The following is a 23,720-nucleotide window of genomic DNA, read 5'->3' on the forward strand; positions in this document are numbered from 1 at the left end:
ATAAAATCATAAGTTAGTAACAAATTTGAGAACAAGACACAATTCATCGGAGAAGCTGCTCCTGAACACTTCTCCAGCACAATTATTTCCACTGTTAAGGCCCTTGTGACAAGAGAAGAGAGTCTGTGTTATGATCTACAGAGTCTGGGACTTGATTACATATGCAAAAACCAAAACATTTTTTTCCCTTTTGAACTCCGCTGCTGCATGCTATCAAAGGATACAACAGATGTGAACATACTGACTCCAGCTGAAACCTGCTATAGTCTAGAAAGTAACAAAATTTGTCTGTAACTTGTACTGTTCGAGGTGGTTCAAGCAGAGCCTTTGCAAAGACCTGCATTATGTTTACTTTCCAGCCTGTTCCATATGCTTTTTGTTTTACAGTTCCCGGGTGTTCAGAAAATGAGCCCACTCATTGTGCTTTGTTGTATTGTACATTGCCAGCCTTTTTGTAAAATAGCACAATGTCAGCTTCAGATAGACTGGCTTAATGTGTGTTCTCTCTTTCCACACTCAGCGGGATTCAATTCATCAACATTTTAAATCAAAAATAGCCATGCAAATGGTGCAGTAAAGGCTACATTATGCGGATTTATGCTGCAAACCTTAAGGTTAGGTGAGTTCAAATGGGATTCTATTGAGTTCAAATGCTGCTTTTTCATGGTTGTATTTTTTTAACACTTCTCTGAGTCTACTAAAAATGCACTAAAAAAGTATGTTATTGTCCAGGAAGAAAATTGAAAATGACCAAAATTTGGGTATCCTAAGGTAAAGTTTTCTCTATATGATTTGTTGTTATTCATATAAAGATTTTCAGTGAGACCTTTCAGTAGATTATAAATAATTTAAACATTTTAGAAAAAAATAACCACCATCAGAGTAAAGATAAATATGTAAATAGCTTTTTCTACAATAACAATAATGAGCTAAATACTGTAAAAAAAAAAAAAAAGAATAAAAAAGATAAAAAAAGAAAACTGAAATGAGTTCCTGTAAAATCCACTGTTTAGGGTTGAGAATGGTTCCTTGATATATTTCTTTTGAAGGGGGGGGGGGGGGGGGGGGGGAAGCACCATTACTATACAACAATAATATTACCAGTGTCAGACATTAGGTTTCACAATACTTCATTTGCTATAATGCTTTATTGATTTGCCTGAGCATGCATGATCAGTAATGTGGTTAAGCTGCTGAATACGCTTAATGAACCAGTCCTATATTTTAACAAGTAAAAGTGTTTTGGGTGAAGATGTAAAACAGATAAAACAAAAACCTTTGGCCATTTGATTTTATTTTAAATTTTTGTCTGCTTGTAAATTTAAATTTCCAAAAAACCCTAACCCTAGCCCTAAACTAATAAAACTGAGAGTTTTATACAAAGATTCTAGGTTTGACAGCCGCAGTTAAGAGCAAAGATGATAGACAGAAAATTGTAAAATATAAAACAATAGTCACATCACTGAGATCAATGAAAAATACTCCCAGGTACTATATTCATCACATAAAAGTTGGGGAATGAAACAGTTCAGTGTCCCACTTGCAAAACGGAATAAAAAATACAGTCCAAATTTCAACAGAGAACAGCAGTTGTCCCCCCAGACTCAACACCCTATACGTAATAGGCTGACAGTCACCAATATTAATTATATATTTCACAGAATAACAGCAAATGATTACTATAAACTGTTTTAATCTAAGCCATCTTGAGTCTGGGGCACATACCTGCAGACAGAAAAATATGACAGCACTGTTTTCAGTGTGGAATATAAACAGTGTAGATTATGAGTACAGTCAGATACACCTGCCCTCAATTAACTCAAGCCAATCACAGCGATTGGCTGACCAATTGTGAAACACACAAAGCCATTTCCCACAGCAAATATGGAGATGAGTTTATGAAGGTGAGTTGCTACATAGGCTGCACTGTAGTCGACCATGTTACAAGAGAAATGCACAACATTTCCCTCTGAAATGAAGTGCAGCAGAAGTAGAAATTAACACATTAAGTACATATTTAAGACATATTTAGATATTTTCATATTTAAGTGTAAGTTCTTCAAATTTGTACCTAAATACAGTTTTCAATAAATGAACTTAGTTACGGTGACAAACCACTCAGAACTGTTGGAAGGTCTCTTTCTGCTCTCTAAAACAGATGTTTCTAAAAGCATAATTGTGATCCTGAGATGCTTCAACAAACTTGACTGTAACAAATATATTTATATATTTCAATTGTTAAGTGATAACAAAAAAAGTGTTTTTACATGGCAAATGCTTTATTGTATATATAATGTATTTAAAATCTAATATATAATATATTATAATGTAATATATACAGTAGTGAGTTAATATAAGTTAATATATTTTCCAGAGTTTTCAGCTACATATCAGAGTCTTCATCAGTGAATAATATTACTGCTTATCATTTTACCAAGAAATTGGCAATAGGTTTAAGCTAGTATATATTACTTCAGTCAGTTGAACCTAGTCTGAGTACACCCTAAGTTGTCCTATTATTAATAGCCCCTTTTACTTTCTGTCTAAGATTAAGCCATGGGTGACTGGTCCATACTTGGTCGCTTTCTGTCTGAGGTCCAGAACCACTCTACAGTGATAGGCAAGATCTGGCTCACTATGTTGCTCATTTTCCGCATTCTGCTGGTAGCCTTGGTGGGTGATGCTGTCTACAGTGACGAGCAGTCCAAATTCACCTGTAACACCCAACAGCCTGGATGCAACAACGTCTGTTATGACACATTTGCTCCTGTTTCACATCTACGGTTCTGGGTCTTCCAAATTGTACTCGTCTCTACTCCATCTATTTTCTACATAGTTTTTGTACTGCATAAGATTGCCAAGGATGAGAAGCTTGATGGCCAGAGGACACAGCTGCTATCCCAGAGAGTTCCCAAACAAAGGTCCGGGGAAATTAGGAAAGATGGCATGGAAGCAATAAAGGTCAACATCCCCACTTACTACCCTCATTACAGTGGGGAATGGAATACAAGTGAGAGGGAAGATGTAAAGAAAAGCCTTCTGGAAGAAGCTTATGATGAAATGGGAGAGGACCCCACCCAGCAGTCCAACCAGGTTCTTCTTATTTACATTCTTCATGTATTACTACGATCTGTACTGGAGATCACCTTCCTGGTCGGCCAGTACTTCTTGTTTGGGTTTGAAGTGCCTCACCTGTATCGCTGTGACTCGTATCCTTGCCCTACTCGTACAGACTGCTTTGTATCACGTGCCACTGAGAAGACCATCTTCCTGAACTTTATGTTCAGCATCAGCTTGGGCTGTTTCATCCTTAACATTGCAGAGCTCCACTACCTGGGGTGGATTTATATTTTTCGCATACTCTGCTCAGCTTGCTCCACCTGCTGCCGTCAGGAGCAGAATCCTGTCAAATTATACTCAAACCATAACCCCCTGATGCTGCAACTCAGGCATTCTGTGAGGGGTCAGGTGTTTCTGCAGACTCAAGCAACCATGGCCCAGGAAAAGAAAGGAAGCCTACTTGGACATGCCCCAGCTATCTCGTTTGAAACAGACTCAACTGTGGAATGCACCTCCAAGAGAAGTCCAGACAGCAAAGACAAAGTAAAAGTTAAACTGGCTAATATGGCCAGGCTGGGATGGACTAGGAAGTCTTGGCTATGAGAGAGAAATTTTTTGTATTTGTATTAACAACAAAAAAAAACGGACTGAAAAGGGAACTAAGGCCTAGCGTACCCCTTTTTTAAAAATTGCTTTTCATTTAAATAATTGAATATATTATGGGAGGGACTTTCTGTGTGGGACTCTACTATTAGTTTTAGCTATTGTGAAATCTAGTGCTCTAAAGTAACCCAGCTAATACCTCTTAAACACCAAAAGTACATCATTATGCAAAGAACACTTTGTTTGGAAACCTGGAGTCATGGAATGATATTACTAGACATGTAATAACTCATAACTGGACCAGGGAAATTTCATTTGCAGTATCTTGTATCTAAAACTTTATTATTTTAACATTTTGAGATCCAAGAGTTCAAAAACTATGAAAAAAAACCCACAATGCAAATGATACAATCACTATATACAATTGACAGTTGCAAGTTTCACAAACACATGTATAAAAAGTTAAAAATGTGAAATTTGGTGAATTGCTAATGCTAATTTAAATCTGTATGTACAACTTTGCTCCACTTTGGATTTAAAGCGTGTGTAGATTTTTATTATTGGAGTGTATAGTAGGTGAATGTTGAGGGGGCTGTAATCTGCATTGTCAATGGGCTTCTTAGAATTGTTATAGATTGCCTTGTGTTGCTCCTTATATGTATTTATTTAAGTATGTTTCTGTTGCACTATCCAGTGAAACGTCACTTATTCCTTTTGCACTTTGTAAACCTTGGCAATCACCAGAAATAAAATGTTGCTTTATGTTACTTCTGTCTTCAGTGTACTGCATTTGAGTGCACAATTAAACCCTACATTCCACACAACAGTTCATGTCAATATCTAATGGTTGTCTAATTTGGGCCTTCAGGCACTACTGCATTACACACATGCATCTGAATTGAAATTCACTATCGTAACTCAGGAACACCTAAAAATTGTGGTCAGTGTAATCGTTTGTTGCTGCATGTAGAAATGTAATTTTAAAATTTAAAAAAAGAACTTTTAGCTGCTCCCTTTTGACAGTGGGTTGCCACAGAAGGTAGCTTCACATACTTGATTTTCTTTTTTAGACGAAATGCCCTTCCTGACAAACATGGACTGAAGTACTGTGGCAGTCCAGATGAGTCATGAAATAAAGAGTTTTGTGCTTTCATCATGAATTGTACAATAAAGTACATTAGTAAATTCATTTAAATTCTAAATTCTAAATTAATCTCTTAATTTTTTATTTTTCTAATTTTTAATTAAAAAGCTGATTTTCAAAGTCTTTTTGAAAATGCAATTTAAAAAGAGAAAATAATAAATGGATATAAAAAAACAGACAGACAGACTTCATTAATCCCTGAGGGAAGTTGAGTTGTCAAAGCAGCATACATACAACAAAAGTCAAGAACCCATATAAAATGAAGTAATAAAACATTTATCAATAGATAAATATTATAAACTGGACTGGACTCATAATTCAGACGCCTTCTACAGGCAAGTAGTGCGGAGACTCAGGTCTTTTGGAGTGAAGGGCCCACTCCTGAAGACCTTCTATGACTCTGTGGTGGCCTCAGCCATCTTTTACGGTGTGGTCTGCTGGGGCAGCAGTATTTCTGCTGGGGACAGGAAGAGATTGAACAGGCTGATCAGAAGGACCAGCTCTGTTCTAGGATGCCCTCTGGACCCAGTGGAGGTGGTGAGTGACAGGAGAATGGCGGCTAAGCTGTCATCCCTGTTGGACAACATCTCCCACCCCATACAGGAGACTCTGACAGCACTGAGCAGCTCCTTCAGTGACTGCGGCACCCACGATGTGGGACGGAGAGATTTCGCAGGTCTTTCCTCCCCACTGCTGTCAGACTCCACAATAAAGACTTTAACTGATCAAACACACACATCCATACATGTGCAATAACACTAAGTGCAATAATCTTTTCTGGCATCGTTGTATTTTACTCAATTGTATATAGCATCTTATCTTATTCTATTCTATTGTGTACAGTTGTGTACAGTATCTTATTGATATCTTATTCCAATGTTTTTTTTCCTAATGTTTCTATGTAACTTTGCACTGTCCACTGCTGTAACAAAACAAATTTCCCACGCATGGGAGTAATAAAGGTTATCTTATCTTGTCTTATCTTATCTTAACATAAATATAGATATAGTTAACCTTCCTGTTGTGTTCGGGTCAAATCCGACCAATTTACAAATGAAAAAACTCATAAATATTGTGTTTTAGATCCGATTACCTCGAGTCCTTATGACATCCTCCACACTATGCACTTGAACATATAAAAGTGATGAGCACCTCTTTCGTTGAATTTTGAGTGTTTTAATCAACTTTGTTAGATCTGTGGTGTTCCCGGTCAGAAAAGTGACCGCCATAGCAAATGAATGGGAATCCACCTATGGGAATCCTAGGGAACAATATGAGAACAGCCCCGCAAAGGGTGGAGACTGAGCAATACTGGAAGAGCATTAAGAAGGACGAAACCCATAATGGCAATGCTCAGTGGCTAGTGGATCTAAAGAGCAGACCTCCAGTATGAAGAGTGGGACAGCATCAGGCCCTGACATAGTTCATGGCTACTGGCTGAAGAAGCTGACTGCACTCCGTGAACTTCTGGCAGCACAAATGAACCAGCTGCTAGTCGATGAGACACCTGGAATGGCTAACCGAAGCCTGGACGGTCCTGATCCCCAAGGACCTCCGGAAGGGTCCCATCCAACTACCGGCCACTAACCAGCCTCAGTACTATATGGAAGCTCCTGTCAGGCATCATAGGAGCTAAGATGAACTTGCACAGGGTTCAATACATGAGCGGGGCACAGAAAGGAATTGGCAATACCAGCTACAGGTAGACTGAGCAGTCAGCTGAGACTACAAGACTAGACTGACCAACCTGTGCACTGCCTGGATTGATTTCATTTCAATTCAATTCAATTCAATTCAATTCAATTTATATAGCACAATAACAGCCACCTCAAGGCGCTTTATATTGTACAGTAGATCGTACAATAATAGATACAAAGAAAAACCCAACAATCATGTGACCACCTATGAGCAAGCACTTTGACGACAGTGGGAAGGAAAAACTCACTTTTAACAAGAAGAAACGTCGGGCAGAACCAGGCTCAGAGAGGGGCGGTCGGCGGTCATCTGCTGCGACCGGTTGGGGTGAGAGAAGGAAAACAGGATAAAGACAGGTCCAAGCCAGCTCCGATCAGCCAGAACCCTATTACCATGGTTCAGAATAGGTAGATATCTTCAGCACTCAGGCTCACCCAAGCCCAAACTTCTCGTTGAGAAAGGGGTGTCAATTGCATTTAGGGACCAGTTGATCCAATCCATAATTCCTCTTTTAGGTTTTAGAGAACAGACTGTGAGAGAATGTTCCAGGGAAAAGTAATACAAAAAACACGAGACTAGACAAGGACATAAGAGGCTAAGCATGGAAGCTAAGGGAGAGGAGGAGGAGGAGAGGAGAAAAGTGTGACCGCCTTCGTCAAGAGCAAGAGCAGATATGGTTTCATGTAAGGAAACCCAAAGTTCCCTAAGGTGGAACCTGTGAACTTCGAATTTAGTTGATTTCCAAAGGCGTTCTACTTTCCTACAGATTCTTTTGACCTTCCTTACGTCATCATTTATCCATGGATGAGCTCTTTTTGAGGCAACAATGACAGATTTCATAGGTGCCACTGAATTTAAAATTTCCAAGCAGTGATTGTTAAAACACTGTGTAGCAACATCAGCATCAGTGCAGCCACTGATCACATGAGGGTCCAACATATTAGAAAACTTCAAAGCAACATCCTGATTTATGAACCGCTTATGGAACATGAGATTAGAAGGTGGTGTGTACAGAGGGAAGCTAAGATTAAAAGTAACACAGGAATGGTTACTCACTTGTACGTCCTTAACACACACATTAGTTATGTCTAAGCCAAGAGAAAACACAAGGTCCAAGGTGTGGCCTTTAACATGGGTGGGTCCAGAGACATGCTGAATAAAATTAAAAGAGTCTGTAATGGATAGAAAGTCAGAGGCCATGCTACAGCTAAGATCATCCACGTGGAGGTTGAAATCCCCAATCATTAAGACCTTCTCAAGTTTAATAATGGAAGATAAAAAGTCGGTAAAATCTTGAATAAAAACACCAGCGGGGCCGGGATCAAATGGCCAGAAGGCAACATTGCAGACATAGAGGACAGCTACAAGTACCTGGGGATCCCACAGGCAAATGGGAACCATGAAGAGGCCGCTAAGAAAGCTGCAACCAGAGGGTCAGAGGGCCTGCAGAGGGTCAGGCAACTCTTGAGGAGTCAGCTGAACAGTAAGAACAAGATCCGGGCTATCAACACCTATGCCTTGCCCATGATCAGGTACTCTGCTGGGATAATAAGCTAGCCAAAAGAGGAGATAGAACCCACTGATATCAAGAGAAGGAAGCACCTTACCATGCATGAAGGGTTTCATCCCAAGTCCAGCATCGTGAGGCTGTACATTTCAGTGGATTTTCTATCACATACATTGTGTTAGCTCCGTGCATAAACTGGCAGTCTGTCCTGCCTTTGCCCTGTGGCAGCTGGGATAGTCAACCCCCCTGCAGCATTGACACATTGTATTCCAATTGTGTAATCGGATCATTTGTGAACTCAAAGTATCTAATCAAAATGTAAGTAATTACCAATTATAACAATGAGAAAACAAACATAAGAAGTAATTGTGTCACATAAAACTGACAAACAAGGATAGCTACATGTTGTTAGGTGAAATAAAAGTGGACAGATTACTCAGACAACCACAACTGGAGTGAAACAGGTTTTTTTTTTTACAGTGTAGTCATGGGAAACACAAGATGGTGAGGCGAGGGAGATGTGCTGGTGGGAAACTCTAACTATCTAGAGAGGGAAAAGGAGCATGAGGTTTGCGAGTAAACGAAACAGGGCATAGGAGAGCAGTTTACGTACCTGAGGAGAGCTTACTTGTCACATGTTTACTCTGTACTGGGGCAAGGGCAGGGAGCCGTGGTGGAGACAGACGTGGTCCAGTGATCATGCGGGTGAGCTGGGTTGCGGGGTCCTGAGTTGATGTATCCAAAGCATAGTAGAGCTGGCAGATGGGGAAGTCAAGCTGGCAGGAAACACAGAATGAGGGAATCCATGAATACCTTGATGAACGTAGTTAAATATAAAGACGGCTGGCTCATTACCACTTAGGCTAAGAAAATAATCTGATACTTGCTCTTTAAATAGCCCATCTGATGATGTTCCACAGATGTGCCTAGAGAACCCTGAGGATCATTGCCTCGCCTACCTGCTCCAAAAAAGGAAATGCAAGCACACATGCCATCCCAGCTCCTAACACATGTAGTCTGAAAAACAGCAGTTTTGTCAAGTTTGCAGGTATATCAGTACGACACATTCCTACATAGAAAAAACTCTTTAAAGTCTCTAATTCAGTGAACCTCGATTAGTTCAGCCTGTTTGGATAAATACAGTTAGTTGATGTATGATCTTAACTGCTTCAGCAGTTCCAGTTCAGGATCACAGTGAGGCTGCAGCTGGATATGTTAAATAAGCTTTACAAAATTTAACAATAAACCTGCATCCATGTGTTTTATTGTCCACGGGATGAGAAAATCAAAATGGTAAACTGTAAATAACTGTGGAATATGTGAATACATGTTTGTGTGCCTCCAACCATTCAGAGTTCCTCCAGCCTCCTCTGAAAGGATGCACTGAAAGGCTCCCCTACCAGTTTATAGCAGAACCATTAAGGATGCTGAACTGCATGATGGCCTTACTCCTGAGAAGCCATCCTGTTATTGAAGGAACCAATTAGAAGCTATTTTCAAAGCAGCTGAGCAGATTTCATCTCAGGTAAGTGATTAACAGTTTGTTCATTTGTTCTGCCACTTAAAATACATTCTTAAATGTACTTTAAGTGTCTGGATCAGGAGTGGGCAACTCCAGGCCTGGAGGGCCGGTGTCCTGCAGGTTTTAGATGTGTCCTTGATCCAACACAGCTGATTTACATCCTCAACACAGGGATAGCTCAGTAGGTAAAGTGGTCGCCCCATGATCGGAAGGTCGGCGGTTCGAATCCACTTAACGGCTACCCTGAGGTACCCTTGAGCAAGGTACCGTCCCTACACACTGCTCCCCGGGCGCCTGCTTAGTGGGCTGCCCACTGCTTCACTGAGTGAATGGGTCAAATGCAGAGAAAAACAAGTAATTTCCCCATGGGGATCAATAAAGTATCCATTATTATTATTATTATCATTATTATTATTATTAAATTGCTAAATTACCTCCTCAACACGTCTTGAAGTTCTCCAGAGACCTGGTAATGAACTAATCATTTGATTCTGGTGTGTTGACACATGGGTGAGATCTAAAACCTGCAGGACACCAGCACTCGAGGAGTTGCCTACCCCTGGTCTAGATTAATGTTATTCACGAGAATTCATTCAGAAAATCCTTGCAGAATTTGAGGTTGGTAGATTGGTTACCATACAGCAAACTAGCTATTCCCACTGAATTTTGAAGGGTAGTAGTAGAGTAAAGAGTAAGACAGTTTAAGCTATTCTTGTAAACCACTGCTATTTACTCACCAGCACCTTAGAACGTTCAAAAATTTGGTATTGGGTGGACAAAATTCCACAAGCAATTCCAATTCGCAACAGTCCTTTAAGTTTCAATGGAGCAGAAAATGTCTAATTTTTGAGAGCTGCCTGTGTGTACCTTGTAGAGTTGGAAATGGAGGTGGCTGACCTCGAGACTGGGAAATCAAGTGCAGTAGTGGTAAAAGTGTTTGTGCAATTTAACAGATGCAAATTTATCTGGTAGTAATGGTAAGAGAGCAGCTGTACCTGTAATAGAGCATGAGTTAACAGGATTTTCCTGCATTTCTAGAACTAATTTTGGTAAATAGACTTGTTCTTATATAACATTTTACTATTCTACCTGAGCACCCAAAGCATTTTTATACAACATGCTCCATTCACCCAAGCACTTTTTCTGTATGCTTCTTTATTTCTATGCTAGCTCTTAGTGCTTCCTATCTAATATTCACACACATTATTAATCTTATGGATGCTTCGATGAGCAACTTGGGGTTAGTATCTTGCCCAAGGATATTTGACATTCAGACTGGGAGCAGCCAAGGACTGAACTAGTAGATGACTTGCTCTACTTCCTAGCACCCAAATAATGAACAACAATGGTTCTTTCCTTGTATTGGGTACCTTTTTATGCTTGAGTAATTCATAGGCCAGCAGGTCATTTACTAATCAGAAGACTCATGATTTGACCCCTGGCTGCTCCTTGGGCTCTCTGATGCATTAATCGGAATATGAATGTGTAAGACAGACAGATGATAGAAAGCACTTCCTTCATACAAAAAAAGTTGTTGTATGAATGGGTGAATGAGAGATGTTGTACAAAAAACGCTTTGACAATAAAAAACCACCCTTTTCCCTGAAAAGTGTCAGGCACAAGGCCTGGACTAAATGAATGGCCTAAATAAATGGCCTCCACTCTGGAACAAAGTGCCTGCTTCCTGCCTGTTTAGAATGTCATCATTGAAAGAGTTGCCACTGGTCTGTAGGTTTAACTAGACTGCAGAGTCTCTTCTATATTGTGCTCTTTAGCCAAAGGTTGTTTGGTTTGAAATCCACAGAGATGCAGTGTTTTGAGAAAATTATGTCTCTGTTCCAATGCCCCTGGCACATAAGGGATCACTAAAAGTTTTTGTTTAGATTGTTGTTCTCTCCTGGAGCATTCCTTAGGTACCTTTCCAGCTTTGTCTGGCTGGGATAACTACACTTACTCAGATATGATGTTCTTCTACTTCCCTGGCCGCTGTCGCTGTGGGAATTTTGTTAGCTCTATGTTATAGCGTCCTGATGACACCCAATTTCTGCACCAGTGGATCATTAGATTCAAACGTTACATTCTGATCTGTATGGTAGGCGCCCAGGACTAGGTCTGTTTACATTATATGTGCTTCTCTTAGGTAGTATCATTAGAAGGTGGTAGAAGTAGTATCAGCTTCAAGTTTGGGTTTAGGAGACAGACACCCTCTCTACTTTTAAGATTTACCTTTAAACTTTCCTTTTTGCTGAAGCATATAGTTAGGGTTGGATCAGGTGACCCTAAACCCACCCTTAGTTACGCAATAGGTCTAGGCTGCTGGGGGATTCCCATGATACACTGTTTCTTCTTCAGTCCCCTTTTTCACTCGATATGCATTTGTTTATACACCTCTATGTACTTGATTATTAGTTATTATTTATCTCTGGCTTTCTTCCACAGTATATCTTTGTCCTGTCTTCCTCCCCTGGCAGCGCTGTCTGAGGGCAGAAAAAGGTCTAAAAAGGCAGGATCACCGATGGCAAGGATCCACCACATCTAAGATCTAACCCGTACACACATGCCACGTATTTTAACCACTTCTACAGCCCTTCTGTTTCGAAAGATTCCAAGGTGGATCACGTCGATGCAGTTCCTCTGGTACCAACACCAGAGGTGGTGGGAGTCCTCCAAATCGCTGGCAATGCAGGGGAGGATCAGCATTGAGTCACGGATATTAACCTCCTAGGACCTGGCATCCATCTATGTGGACATCACATTTTGGGCCTGGTACCCACTTACGAGGACGTTATACTGCCACTGTTCTATCAAAATTTAAAATGAATGTCCTCATATGTGGATCTAATTTTTCTCAGGAACAAAAATCAGGTAAAAAAAAAAAAATCTTGTAATTCTTTGTTTTTACATTCAGACGAATTGGCAAATAGAAATTAAAAATGAACCGAGAGATGGCACCATCTTGGACTTTTAAATATTACCAATACTTTTGGAAAAGCTAGCTTGTCATTTTTCATATTCTCCCTGCTCAACCTGATGTTTATCTATTTTGATGTGATCAGTGATTGTGGTACATCCTGACATTTGATTTTCACCCAGGTGTCATCCACGTACCCAAACCAATGCGTTTTTTTTGGTTTTCTAGAATAGGACAACAGAGCCCTGTTTTCCACTGAGAAGCTGAACAGGTATATCTAACAAAGTGGCTATTGAGTTTATATCAGGCTAAAACCAGCAGTAGTTTACAAACAGTGGACAAACATTCTATGTCCCCAAATAAAGACAGGTCCGGCCAAGTGAGTGCTTTTAGTTCAAACTGTTTTCCTCTTTCTCAGTCTGTACATCCTCGATTTCTTTCCTTGTAACTTGTCCCTCTCCTCGAGGTTTGGAAGGTGCAAAGAAGACATAAGAAACAGGCAGAGTTAACAGGAATTAATGCCATCCTTTTGTTGCAGCTAAATTATGTCAAAAGATGAATGGCACAGCTGCATTAAAACTATTGCATTGTTTCTCTGCATTTTGTGTTCTTTGGCATAACTGAACTGATGATATGCTTTATTTTAAGGGCGACTTTTAATTAAATTCTCAGTGTAGTACCATCTTACAAAAGACCCAATAATTTCTCTCACACACAAAATGAAGGCCAAAGTTTAAAGGCAGTTGATCATCTTAACAACCAAAACAACTTATAGATATGATAAAGTAGCTGTTGGCATAGTTCTCCCGAATTCAAGCTGTAAGACTATTTTATATATTTAAAGTTAATGTGCAAAGGATACACCCTGTGCATACTCGCTTCCTCCTCTGTCCACGTGGTGCTTGTAGGTATTGAGGCATCATTCAACATGTTACGCAGAAATTAATTTCCAGGTCAGCAAGAAGGCAAGATAGATGAGGTGCAAACCACAAAAACTAAAAAAAACTTGGGAAATTTCAGATCAGAAAAGTTCAAAACTATTACAATAATTTCACAACAATTCTACATGTTATAACAATGTGTTTTATTGCCAGACATAAGACCTCTAAATACTTATAACATTCTTTTCTGGGTTTTTTTTTGTAACTTTTCACCTGCACTGACATGATTTATAGCGCCATTGAATCTTTAATGGCAACATGCTGCCGCTGGTGCAGTGTGCAATGGGCTTTCAAGAAATTAAAAACAGACAATTGTTGGGTGTCAGAAACAAAAACAGAAATACATTGATCATAACAGCTGGTAAGAGAGAAAATATGCAGTTCACCAAATGATTCTTGAGCTACTGTGATCTATGAATTTTTATCTTCTGTTGTCTTCGTTGTGTCAGTCCCAGCGGACTGCTGCTCTGCCAACATGTCTATCAGTTTCAGGTCAAGCACAGGATCCCTGGACTCGGCCAAAACCTGCAGAATAAAAGCAACACAATGATAATATGCAATAATCAAAACAAAACTGTGTTTGTACTTGTGAATTAGTAATCTCTCTCTCTCTTTATATTTTTGTTTTTATTTTGTAATAAAAGCAAAAAAGCAAGCAAACTTTTTCCCTTTTCAAGGTGAGTTTTGAGGTGAAGAATAAAATGAATTTAATCCATTACCTGACAAAGTTGCTGGTTTAAGAAAAAGTGGCTATAGTAATTTATGACAAGAACTAGTCAAAGAAAATAATTTCAGACATTTCTGAAACAAAAAATGAGTTTAACTTCCCCTCACTTTCCCTTCATCCAGAGAAATCCCTGGGTTAGGCCTTTTTCACAGGAGAAAAAGTATTGAAACAATTAAGACGCATTTATTCTAAACACAGCGTTTCAGTGGCTTTTAAACACCAAAATACGCTGTGCCAAAGATTGGTCTACCCCAAGGATTGGGTCTCCCATTGCCAGTGCCAGAAGAATTGATATGATTTAGACATTGGGGAAACCAAACAACCTCTGGCTAAACAGGGACGAACGCTGGTTTGAGCAGGGAGTCAAGGAGAACCCACTCAGGAACCCATTGCACACCCATTTTTCTGCTGTAGCATTGACCCGTATACATGAATTATATGGAATGAAGACACAGTTCCAAGAGCAAACACACTTGGCCAGTGCTGACAGTGGTCATCCCATAATCTCTGACAAACTATCCCCACTGCTTCACTGAATGGAACACAAGTAAGAGAGATGTAACATGTGAGACCATTGTTCAATCTGCCTCCATAGTGACATCTCTCACCTTCTCAACAAAATCCAAACTGTTCTGGATGTGGTGTTCAGAGCTGCCTACCAATGGGTTGAGGATCGAAGCCAGAAACGTTGTGATTTTATAGGTGACCCAGCTGATCATACAGACAATTGGTCTTAAAGGCACACCCTGTTTATCCTTCTTCAGTAAACAATACAGATTTGGTGTAGCTTCCCCTGGGTGTAGCCTGTGGTAGGAGGTCTGGTCAAGGGGTTTGTCTTGTTGTAACTGCTTCAGACAATCTTTCACCCTCTTCTTGTAGTCACTTCCTGGGTATCATTTCAGGGGCTCCTAAGCATTTCTTTTTCCACCAAGCATGGACAAAATTGTCCATAACCTCTTTAAGATCACCATTTAATATTGTGAACAGCAGATGAGACAGTGACGTTTGACTTTGATTAATTTATCCTCAGCAGCAGAGGTGACTCTTGGTTGTCCTTTCCTGGGGCGGTCCTTATGTGAGCCAGTTTTGTCATAGCACTTGATGGCTTTTGCGACTGCACTTGGGGACACGTTCAAAGTTTTAGCAATTTTCCAGACTGACTGACCTTCAGTTCTTAAAAGTTATGATGGACTGTCATTTCTCTTTACTTAGAATTCATATTATGGAAAGAACCAATCAGCTAACAGTTGTCAAATAGGGCTCTGAGCTGTGTACGACCCTGACCTCTGCACAACACAACTGATGGTCCCAACCCCATTAAGAAGGCAAGAAATTCCAAAAATGAACACTGACAAGGCACATCTGTGAAGTGAAAACCATTTCAGGTGACTACATCATGAAGCTCTTTGAGAAAATGCCAGGGGTTTGCAGCAATGCCAACAAAGAGTGGCTACTTTCAGGAATCTAAAATATACCATATATTTAGAGTTATTTATCTTTTTTCCCCTTTGCTCCATAATTCTATATATCTTGCTTCATATATTTGATTTCTTTAGTATGTTTCTAAAATGTAAAAGTGGTAAAAATAAAGAAAAACTATTAAATGAGATGGTGTGACCAAACTTTTGACTGGTTAGATGAATCTTTGGATGTACTTGGCACCTTTTTCTTTAGTAAAAACCTTTCGTTTTCACACGACTACATAATTTAGCTGACTGGCATAACATAGTTTGCAGCTGGCAAAAATGTGACCATGTCAAAACAGGGCAAACAACATTTTTGTAGGAACCCAAAGTAATAATTATAACAAGAGTCTTACAGGAGGAGCTCCTCGCCTTCTCAGGATGATACCTTCTTTAAGTAAAGCCTTCCCAGTCTCTTCAAACAAAGAGGACTTATCCAGCATGCCATGGCTTTTTAACTCTCTGTACTTGTCAACAAACCTGCGGGATTAAAAAGATAAGAGGAAGAGTGTGAAAATTGCCTGTCAAACTGTTATCGTTGCATTTTTCATAGATTTAACTTAACTTACGAATGGTAGGTGTATGTGTAGTAAAAATGATTCATGGCGTTACTTCCATTTGCTTTTGACACAGTTGCAATGTATGCTAAAACTGGTTCTTCACACTACTGAATTCCTCTGACCCTTCTTTTCAACAATGTCCTTGTCTTTGAGCCTTGTTTGTTGGGGTCTCATATTCAGTAACGTCACTCAAGTATTCCTTAAAAGTTTCTGTTGTCCTTTTGTCTTTTATTGTCCTCACATTGTACTGATGTGTACAACTGCAGTAGCCTAAGCTTTAACACATGCTCTGCTGGTGGCTGCCCCCCTTCTAAGATCTGTGTATCAACCTAACATGATGTGATCAAACTTTATTCCAACTACATGATTGCTTTGGCATTGTGGGGTTAGGGTTAGTCACTTAGTCCCTAAACCCTAAACCCTTAGTCACTGGTTTGTTGTGTTCTCTGTCAAAACATGGATGTTGAATTTCTACTGGCCATGAACCATTTGTCACCAAGCTCTACTTGAATGAGTCATAGATTATTGATAAACTGCTAAACAAAAATGCAAGTAATAGATTGAAAATGAGTTTAAAAGCATCTAATATCCAGAGACAATTTTAAAAGGTTTTCAGAAAGACTGGAGTACTGTGTGTGTTATTCTGAACTAGGGGTGGGCGGTATAAACGGTATACGGTAGAAACGATATAAATTTGGCCAACGGTAGAGATTTTGATTATAGCGCTCTACCGCGATAGCGCATGTTGATGGTGTCATCAAGCTGCGGCTATTTGGGTCGAAAGCATCGCAGCGGCTACAAACAACATCATCATCTGCAAATTATGCCGGGCGACAGTAATAGCAAAGAGACGAAGCACTTTTGGAAGATGGGGAAAGCCAAAAATTTTGCTTCCTCCACTTCCCTACCATTGATTCATTAAGGCTGAATTCTCTCGCAGCTGCTCTGTTCCCATGTTGTTGCAGTATATTAATGACTAACCTCGTATTGTGGATGGATTATCTCAGTTGTTCTCCTGACTGAAGTTTGGTCCGTTTATAGCATCCTGCCATGCAATTGCATTTGTCCCTAACCACCAGAAACCCTCACGTTAACTTTTATCGAGTGGAAAAGGGTTAGCGGCCATCCTTCAGCTTCACTGTGCTAATGTTATGCTAACATAGCTGTTTTGCTAGCAATCACATAGCATATCGTTATATACCAGCTAGCTCAACTTCAGTAACCCTACAAATGTCACTGCTGTTTAGTTTTCTGTCTTCATTTATGTTGGAAGTGATAGCAGAGCTGTACTTTTTAATTTTTTCAGAAATCTCTCAGTCAGAACATGCTATATCATGTTTAGGTGGAAACTAGCGAGTTAACTTCCTGCTAACTTCTAACTCCGTTGAATTTAATAAATTCTGTTTTCATGGATGCCTGGATGTTAAACTTGATTGTTATACCTGGTAAAGCAGCAACGCTGATCATTTTATTAAAGATGAAAGAATTTAGACACTTTCTAACTCTCAGTGATGCCGCAGTGTTCATTTGACTTTGGGACCTGAAGCTGACAGAGTTTTGGACCCAGATTACTCCGCGAGGCTCCTGACTACGGCAGCCGTAATGCTCCGGCAATCCATCAAGCGGTGCGGCTTCATAGCTTACTACTATGAAGCCGCACGTCGTACTAAAGCATTTTTGACAGATTTCTGCGCGCCATGTACTGCATAAAATCGGTTCAAGGTCAGTAAGCACAACCAGAATTCACACATAAGGCGCACTGTCGATTTTTGAGAAAATTAAAGGATTTTAAGTGTGCCTTATAGTGTGTAAAATACATTATGCAGAAGAAAATAATATACCGCGATATATATATCGTTACCGCATATGCTTCAAATTATACCGTGATATGGATTTTAGGCCATATCGCCCATCCCTATTCTGAACACAGTCAAACATACCTCTGACATGTAGAAACAAAGTTTGATTTGGAGAGATCAAGAGCCCGCAAACCTCTCCCATACTGCTCATAGAATCCCCTAGCAAAAACAAAAATCAAACAAAAAAACCCCAAAAACAACACAAGTTAGAAGTTAGTGAGGCCTACAAAAATATTTCACTTAGTATCAACACTTAGTTATCACTGTTTAAAATGTAAAATTGTTCCAAACCAAGACTAAATGCCCAAAACATGTGTCCACTCTGTGCTGATCAGAATTATGGTTTTGGTAGAAAAAAAGAGGAAGAAGAATATGCAAACTACATGTATTTTGTCTATATTCCTGTATTTATATAAGAAAAAAAATCTGGGTTAACATCTGAAGAATATTTCTCCCATTTCTGTGTAGTGTTATTTATTTAGGAAACAAAGTGGACCTATGGCATATTCATATTCATTTTTTGTGACAAATAACCATTCATTTCTCCTCTCTCAGTCGAGACATTTAACATTTTACTTTACAGAACAGAGTTTTTTTTTCTTCTTTTTTACAGCGCCCATTCAAAAGGCAACAAGTAGGTATTAGTAATCCTTACTGTCATCGTTGTATTTTTACTCAGTTGTATATAGTATTTGTATTTGTATTCTATTTTTATCTTATTGTATATTTATTTTATTTTATTCTACTGTATATAGTATTTTATTCTATTCTGTACAGTTGTGTACTGTATTTATTCTTATTGTATTCTAATTTTTGCCTCATAACTTTTGCACTGTCCACTTCCTGCTGTGACAAAACAAATTTCCCACGTGTGGGACTAATAAAGGTTATCTTATCTTATCTTATCTTATCTTATCTTATCTTATCTTAGCAATGTTTCAGGTGATTTTTTCCCTTTCTTGTTGCATAATTTGATGACTTATCAATCTTCAGTGAACTGGCTCATCTTGCACTTGAAGGAACTATATGTAATCAAAATGAAATAAATTTTTAATTATAATAATATAAATGAACCTAGCCCATGGACCAGGTTGCATATGGAATAATGTAACATGCATTTCAGGATAATGTATGAAGTATAATACTTTGCATGTTGTTACTGTGAACAGAAACTTATTCTCAAAGAATTCAAATAGAGTATCTGAATACCAGTCTCTTAGATGCTCCGCTTCCGACTTTTAAATGAATGCTATCAATCTGAGAGACTGATAAAGCCAGAAATGTATATTATGTGTGTGCTAAGGTGCCGTTTTCACAATATTTATAAAGGAGCCTTCAGATATAGGGAAAAAGTTATTTTCGTTGCCATGAGTGTGCCATGAACTTACGTTCTAATTTTATCCTCACTGTAGAAGATTTCAGGCACAATTTCCTGTTTCTTAGCAGAAGGGCTGGTAACTGGTTTCACATGAAGTGGGGCCCTCTTTGGTGGAAAAGTCTTGTACACATCATACCAGAGAGGTTTTTCCTTTGGCTTTATGACTCCAGAGCGTATCAGGTCTCTAACCCTGTTGATAATGTGAAAACACACAATTCCTTATCATTAACTGTACAGGAGAATGCTTTACAAAGGATGGCATTACAACTTCTAATACTGAAACTCTTTTTGCACAAGTTGTTTATGCTTTAAAAATAAAATAAAGTCAGATATTTTTTACCAAGTCATCTCTCACATCCCATGATTTTTAATGTTTGCTGCTTGTGACTGGCTACAGGACTTTGACTGGCAGGCCCCAGTCCATCAGGATTGGCAACAGGACTAAAGCCAGCATTATTACAAACACTGGCATTCCACAAGGTTGCGTCCTCAGTCTCATCCTCTACACCCTGTACACCCACGACTTTGTCACCTCCAACAAAGTAACATCATTTTGAAGTTCGCAGACAACACTGCAGTGATCAGTCGCATCACTGGGGGGGACGAAGCGGCTTACAGGAGAGACACCGGTCTGGTGTCATGGTGTGAGGACAACAACCTCACACTCAACACTGACAAGACAAAGGAGATAATAGTGGACACGGGGAAGAAGAGGAGGCCTGTTTATCAGGGGGCCTTGAAGTGGAGAGGGTGAGCAGCTTTAGGTACCTGGGCGTCTACATCTCTGAGGACCTCACCTGGTCACTGAACACCACACAGCTGGTCAAGAATGCTCAGCAGCAGCTGTATTTCCTGAGAAGGCTGAGGAATTTTGGTATGTTGGCCAAGATCCTCAGCAGGTTCTACAGCTGCATTGTATTGAGCATACTGACCAGCTGCATCATTGCATGGTATGGCAGCACTACTGCTATGGACTGCAAACGCCTGCAGAGAGTGATAACAACTGTGGAGAAGTTCATCAGGACTCCGCTGTCCTCTCTGCAGAGCATCTACCATCGCAGAGTCCAGAGGAGAGCTGCCTCCATCCTCAAAGACCCCACACACCCCGAACACAGACTGTTCACACTTCTGCTCTCGGGGCGGAGGTTCAGAAGTGAGAGATCCAGAACATCCAGAGTCAACAACCCCTTGTTCCCCACTGCCATCAGACTCCTGAACAGATGACCTATTTTTGACAGTAGTAATATATATATATATATATATATATATATATATATCATATTAAGCCAGCATATTAAGCTATAGCTCGTTTGCACACATCCCTGTTTCAAATCTCCATATTTTGTCTCCCTATCTATCTTCATTTATTTATTTGTATTTGTTATTTTGTTTGTTTGTTATTTATTTGTTAAAAACTCAAACTCCCACATTACTATTTCATGATCACATTATTTCAAGAATGTAATAAATATGTTTGTAAGAATTTTAACGCTAACTAGGTACACGTATTTGCAATATTTATCAGGATCCAGCAAGCGCTGTTTCGGCGCATCAGATAGAGAGCAGAGCTTTTAATGTCGCAAAACTGGTCGCATGCCGATGACGTCATCACGTCGCCCCCTTTTTAAAGGGTCACAGTTCCCGTGAATAATGTTTCTTGATTAATTAAATTATTTTAATAGTTGTAAACCCACGTGTTGGCTGAATAAAACACGTATTACTGCCCAAGGCTAGCACATATACTGTACCAACTAAAGACTCTTTATAGTGCCGGAAATAGTATCACCATCATCGACATTGTGGATACAGCTAAAAGCCACATTAGCTTCATCATTACTTGATAAAAAGCGTAAACATTGGTCTTACCTTGTGAATACCGTTCCAAATCTCTCTAGTCTACTACCTGCCATGTGGAGCTTTTCGTCGACAGATCTAGCTATATAATTCCCCTTTTCTAGAAAAAATCTGCATTAAAGTTGACCATTGTTTGCAACACTGTCGAAACAACCCGTTCGGATGCTGTCATGCGATTATAGTACGGGTGCCTTGAATGGTCAAATTGTGCGCATTGATACTGAAATATTGGTTCTTCCGATACCAGACATTTATGTTCCAGAATCGACTTTGCTATTACATTATCGATATTATAGTAATTTAGGGTAAATTTGTAGCTTATAATTTACAAGAACACAGTGGAAAGTAACTATATTATTGGATTGTCTGAATAGGAACTACTTCTTCTGCCTATCACAGTGAGTTGGGAAATACGACTGTATAAATGCATCACGGCTCACGTGTGCGCGCTAGTTCAGTTTTCTATCATAAGTATGGGGCTATTTGAGCTCCACAAAAAGCAAAGATGCGGTTTGTGACACATGTGGCAAGGCCACAAACCTTGTCAAACACAAACAAAAGTAAATTGTAACAGAATATGATGAGGCGAACTGGAGGAGGAGAGACTTTGTGTCTAGGCATTGTGTTCAAATGACGGGAATTCGCCGCATTCTTAAAACTGCAGAATCCCATTTGTTCAAATTGCAGAGTATTTACTGCGTATTATATAGACTAGGTATATATAAAACATACAGTAAAACGGTCATTGTATGCTTTAAAAAACTCAAAATATTTCATACATAAGATAAATAGACAATGACATGTATCTATAATGTTTTTTCTCAGCTTTACTTCATAATTAAGCAAGAAGAACAATAGTCTGATGTCTTGTAGTCATACAGTTGTATTTCCGAATACGGTTTGAAATACACTACTTTTCATTTTTATTTACCAAACACATCAAGTTTTTACGCAAATGGTAAATGACCTGAATTTGTATAGCGCACTTAGTCCCTATGGACCCCAAAGCGCTTTACACTACATACAGCCATCCACCCATTCACACACTGGTGTTGTAGCCACAGCTGCCCTGGGGCACACTGACAGAGGCGAGGCTGCCGGAGACTGGCGCCACCGGGTCCTCTGATCAATGCCAACAACTCTCTATCGAAAACGTTGTACTTATGCAAAGTATTGGTATCGATACCAGCCTGAATTTTACTTGGTATTGGATCCCAACAATGCTGGATCCTTTTCCAGCCTGATCTCTCCAACTGTGGAGGTATTGTACAGACGACACAGGAGCTGTAACTTTCCATTCCGACTTTATTCATCTCCAAACTACAGCTGGACACATTGCGCCAAAAACCAGCAGAACCCCTCCCCCCGACCTGAGTGTGAGTGGAGCCCTTTGGTGGGCCACCACACAACCATTCATTATGGAGGTGGATGCCTTGGATCCTGGGGTCAGGGCTGTGGTTTCTCAGCAGTCTGAAGGTAAAATAAATCTGTGTGCTCCAGAAGGAAACTATGATTTTGGTAAACAGGAATTGCTCTCTATTTAGCTGGCAATGGAAGAATTGAGGCATTGGTTGGAGGGGACAGAGTATCCACTGGTTGTTTGGACAGACACAAAATTCTCTCTTAACTGTTGCCAGAGAAGAAAGAAACCGTCCTCTTCCATTATTATGTACATGGTGGTAAGGTGTCTTGTGGGAACTGACGGATTGAAACAAATGAGTGTGCTGTGTGCACAACAGTGTGACAAACATTACCTGTCCTTTTATTAACTGCAATAGTGGTGATCATTAGCCGCTAACTAACTGGGTAAGGGTGTCATGGGCCTGTAGCACTGTCCACTGTTTTAGGGAACATATTTGGTTTTACAGTAAGATACAGGGCTGTTCCCTGCCTTTCTGGGGGGCTTATATTTCACTATTAACAATAACAACAACAACCAAACTATCCAGAATGAATTTTGACATAATTATGAATTATTATAATAATGATATTTAAAAACAACACAGTTTTAAAGAAAATACATTAAGACGCCAATTAAATATATTAGATTTATATTTCAAATATGACAAAAATGCTGATTTTACAGCAGCAAAATTATTGTATCTCTACAGTTTAAATGTGTAATAAGCTCACCCATCTGCCTAGCACAGAGTGGATAGTGAAACTAATTGAATCATTATAAATACAGTATTTTATATTTATTACTTTTTATTAAATTTCTCATTACTTAATTATTATAGCACTAGGAATAAATAATAAGGGAAGGATGTGGATCAGCGCTATGATGCAAACCTGTGGCCATAGTACATATAGTCTTCTGGAGAAGGTAAAAATGTCATTGTGTGTGCATGTGTGTGTTTTATGTGTATAGATTTTTTAAAAATTATTACTCATTGACCAGATATGCCCTGTAAGGACAGGGGGAGGAAACAGCTACAAAAGGAGCTATGTGAGGTTGCTAAAGGTATTGGAGCACCTCACCAGCTGGATTAAAAG

The 23,720-nt window shown here is 39.5% G+C and overlaps 2 protein-coding genes across 4 annotated transcripts; one reads left to right on the plus strand and one right to left on the minus strand.

Annotated features, from left to right (window-relative positions):
- The first annotated feature begins 525 nt into the window (after window positions 1-525).
- LOC113035656 (gap junction delta-2 protein) lies at window positions 526-12,359 on the plus strand. Of its 2 annotated transcripts, XR_003274368.1 has the most exons (3): window positions 526-619; window positions 9,363-9,534; window positions 11,971-12,359. XR_003274368.1 is itself a non-coding variant. In XM_026191257.1 (2 exons), the coding sequence occupies exon 2, from the start codon at window positions 2,557-2,559 to the stop codon at window positions 3,661-3,663; it is 1,107 nt and encodes a 368-aa protein (XP_026047042.1). In that variant the 5' UTR covers window positions 526-619; window positions 2,549-2,556; the 3' UTR covers window positions 3,664-3,973. The 2 variants fall into 2 exon arrangements, 1 of the variants encoding a protein (XP_026047042.1); XM_026191257.1 differs by lacking the exons at window positions 9,363-9,534; window positions 11,971-12,359 and adding an exon at window positions 2,549-3,973.
- Window positions 12,360-13,505: 1,146 nt separating this feature from the next.
- mrps23 (mitochondrial ribosomal protein S23) lies at window positions 13,506-21,431 on the minus strand. Of its 2 annotated transcripts, XM_026193335.1 has the most exons (5): window positions 21,237-21,431; window positions 19,381-19,560; window positions 18,074-18,151; window positions 15,930-16,053; window positions 13,506-13,908 (listed from the first exon to the last, which is right to left on the minus strand). In XM_026193335.1, the coding sequence occupies exons 1-5, from the start codon at window positions 21,278-21,280 to the stop codon at window positions 13,795-13,797; spliced, it is 540 nt and encodes a 179-aa protein (XP_026049120.1). In that variant the 5' UTR covers window positions 21,281-21,431; the 3' UTR covers window positions 13,506-13,794. The 2 variants fall into 2 exon arrangements, with proteins under 2 accessions (XP_026049120.1, XP_026049121.1); XM_026193336.1 differs by lacking the exon at window positions 18,074-18,151.
- Window positions 21,432-23,720: the final 2,289 nt, after the last annotated feature.

The sequence above is a fragment of the Astatotilapia calliptera genome, chromosome 14 (genome assembly GCF_900246225.1).
Source record: "Astatotilapia calliptera chromosome 14, fAstCal1.2, whole genome shotgun sequence".
NCBI classification, from domain to species: domain Eukaryota; kingdom Metazoa; phylum Chordata; class Actinopteri; order Cichliformes; family Cichlidae; genus Astatotilapia; species Astatotilapia calliptera.

What these genes read in the sequence shown, in the direction of transcription:
- mrps23 (XM_026193335.1), bottom strand. Translation starts at nt 21,280, where the DNA reads ATGGCAGGTAGTAGACTAGAGAGATTTGGAACGGTATTCACAAG. An exon ending in TTTGTTTCTACATGTCAGAG is followed by an intron (nt 16,054 to 18,073) that starts GTATGTTTGACT and finishes TTAATCCCGCAG; the next exon opens with GTTTGTTGACAAGTACAGAG. An exon ending in GAAGGCGAGGAGCTCCTCCT is followed by an intron (nt 13,909 to 15,929) that starts GTAAGACTCTTG and finishes TTTATTCTGCAG; the next exon opens with GTTTTGGCCGAGTCCAGGGA.
- LOC113035656 (XM_026191257.1), top strand. Translation starts at nt 2,557, where the DNA reads ATGGGTGACTGGTCCATACTTGGTCGCTTTCTGTCTGAGGTCCAGAAC.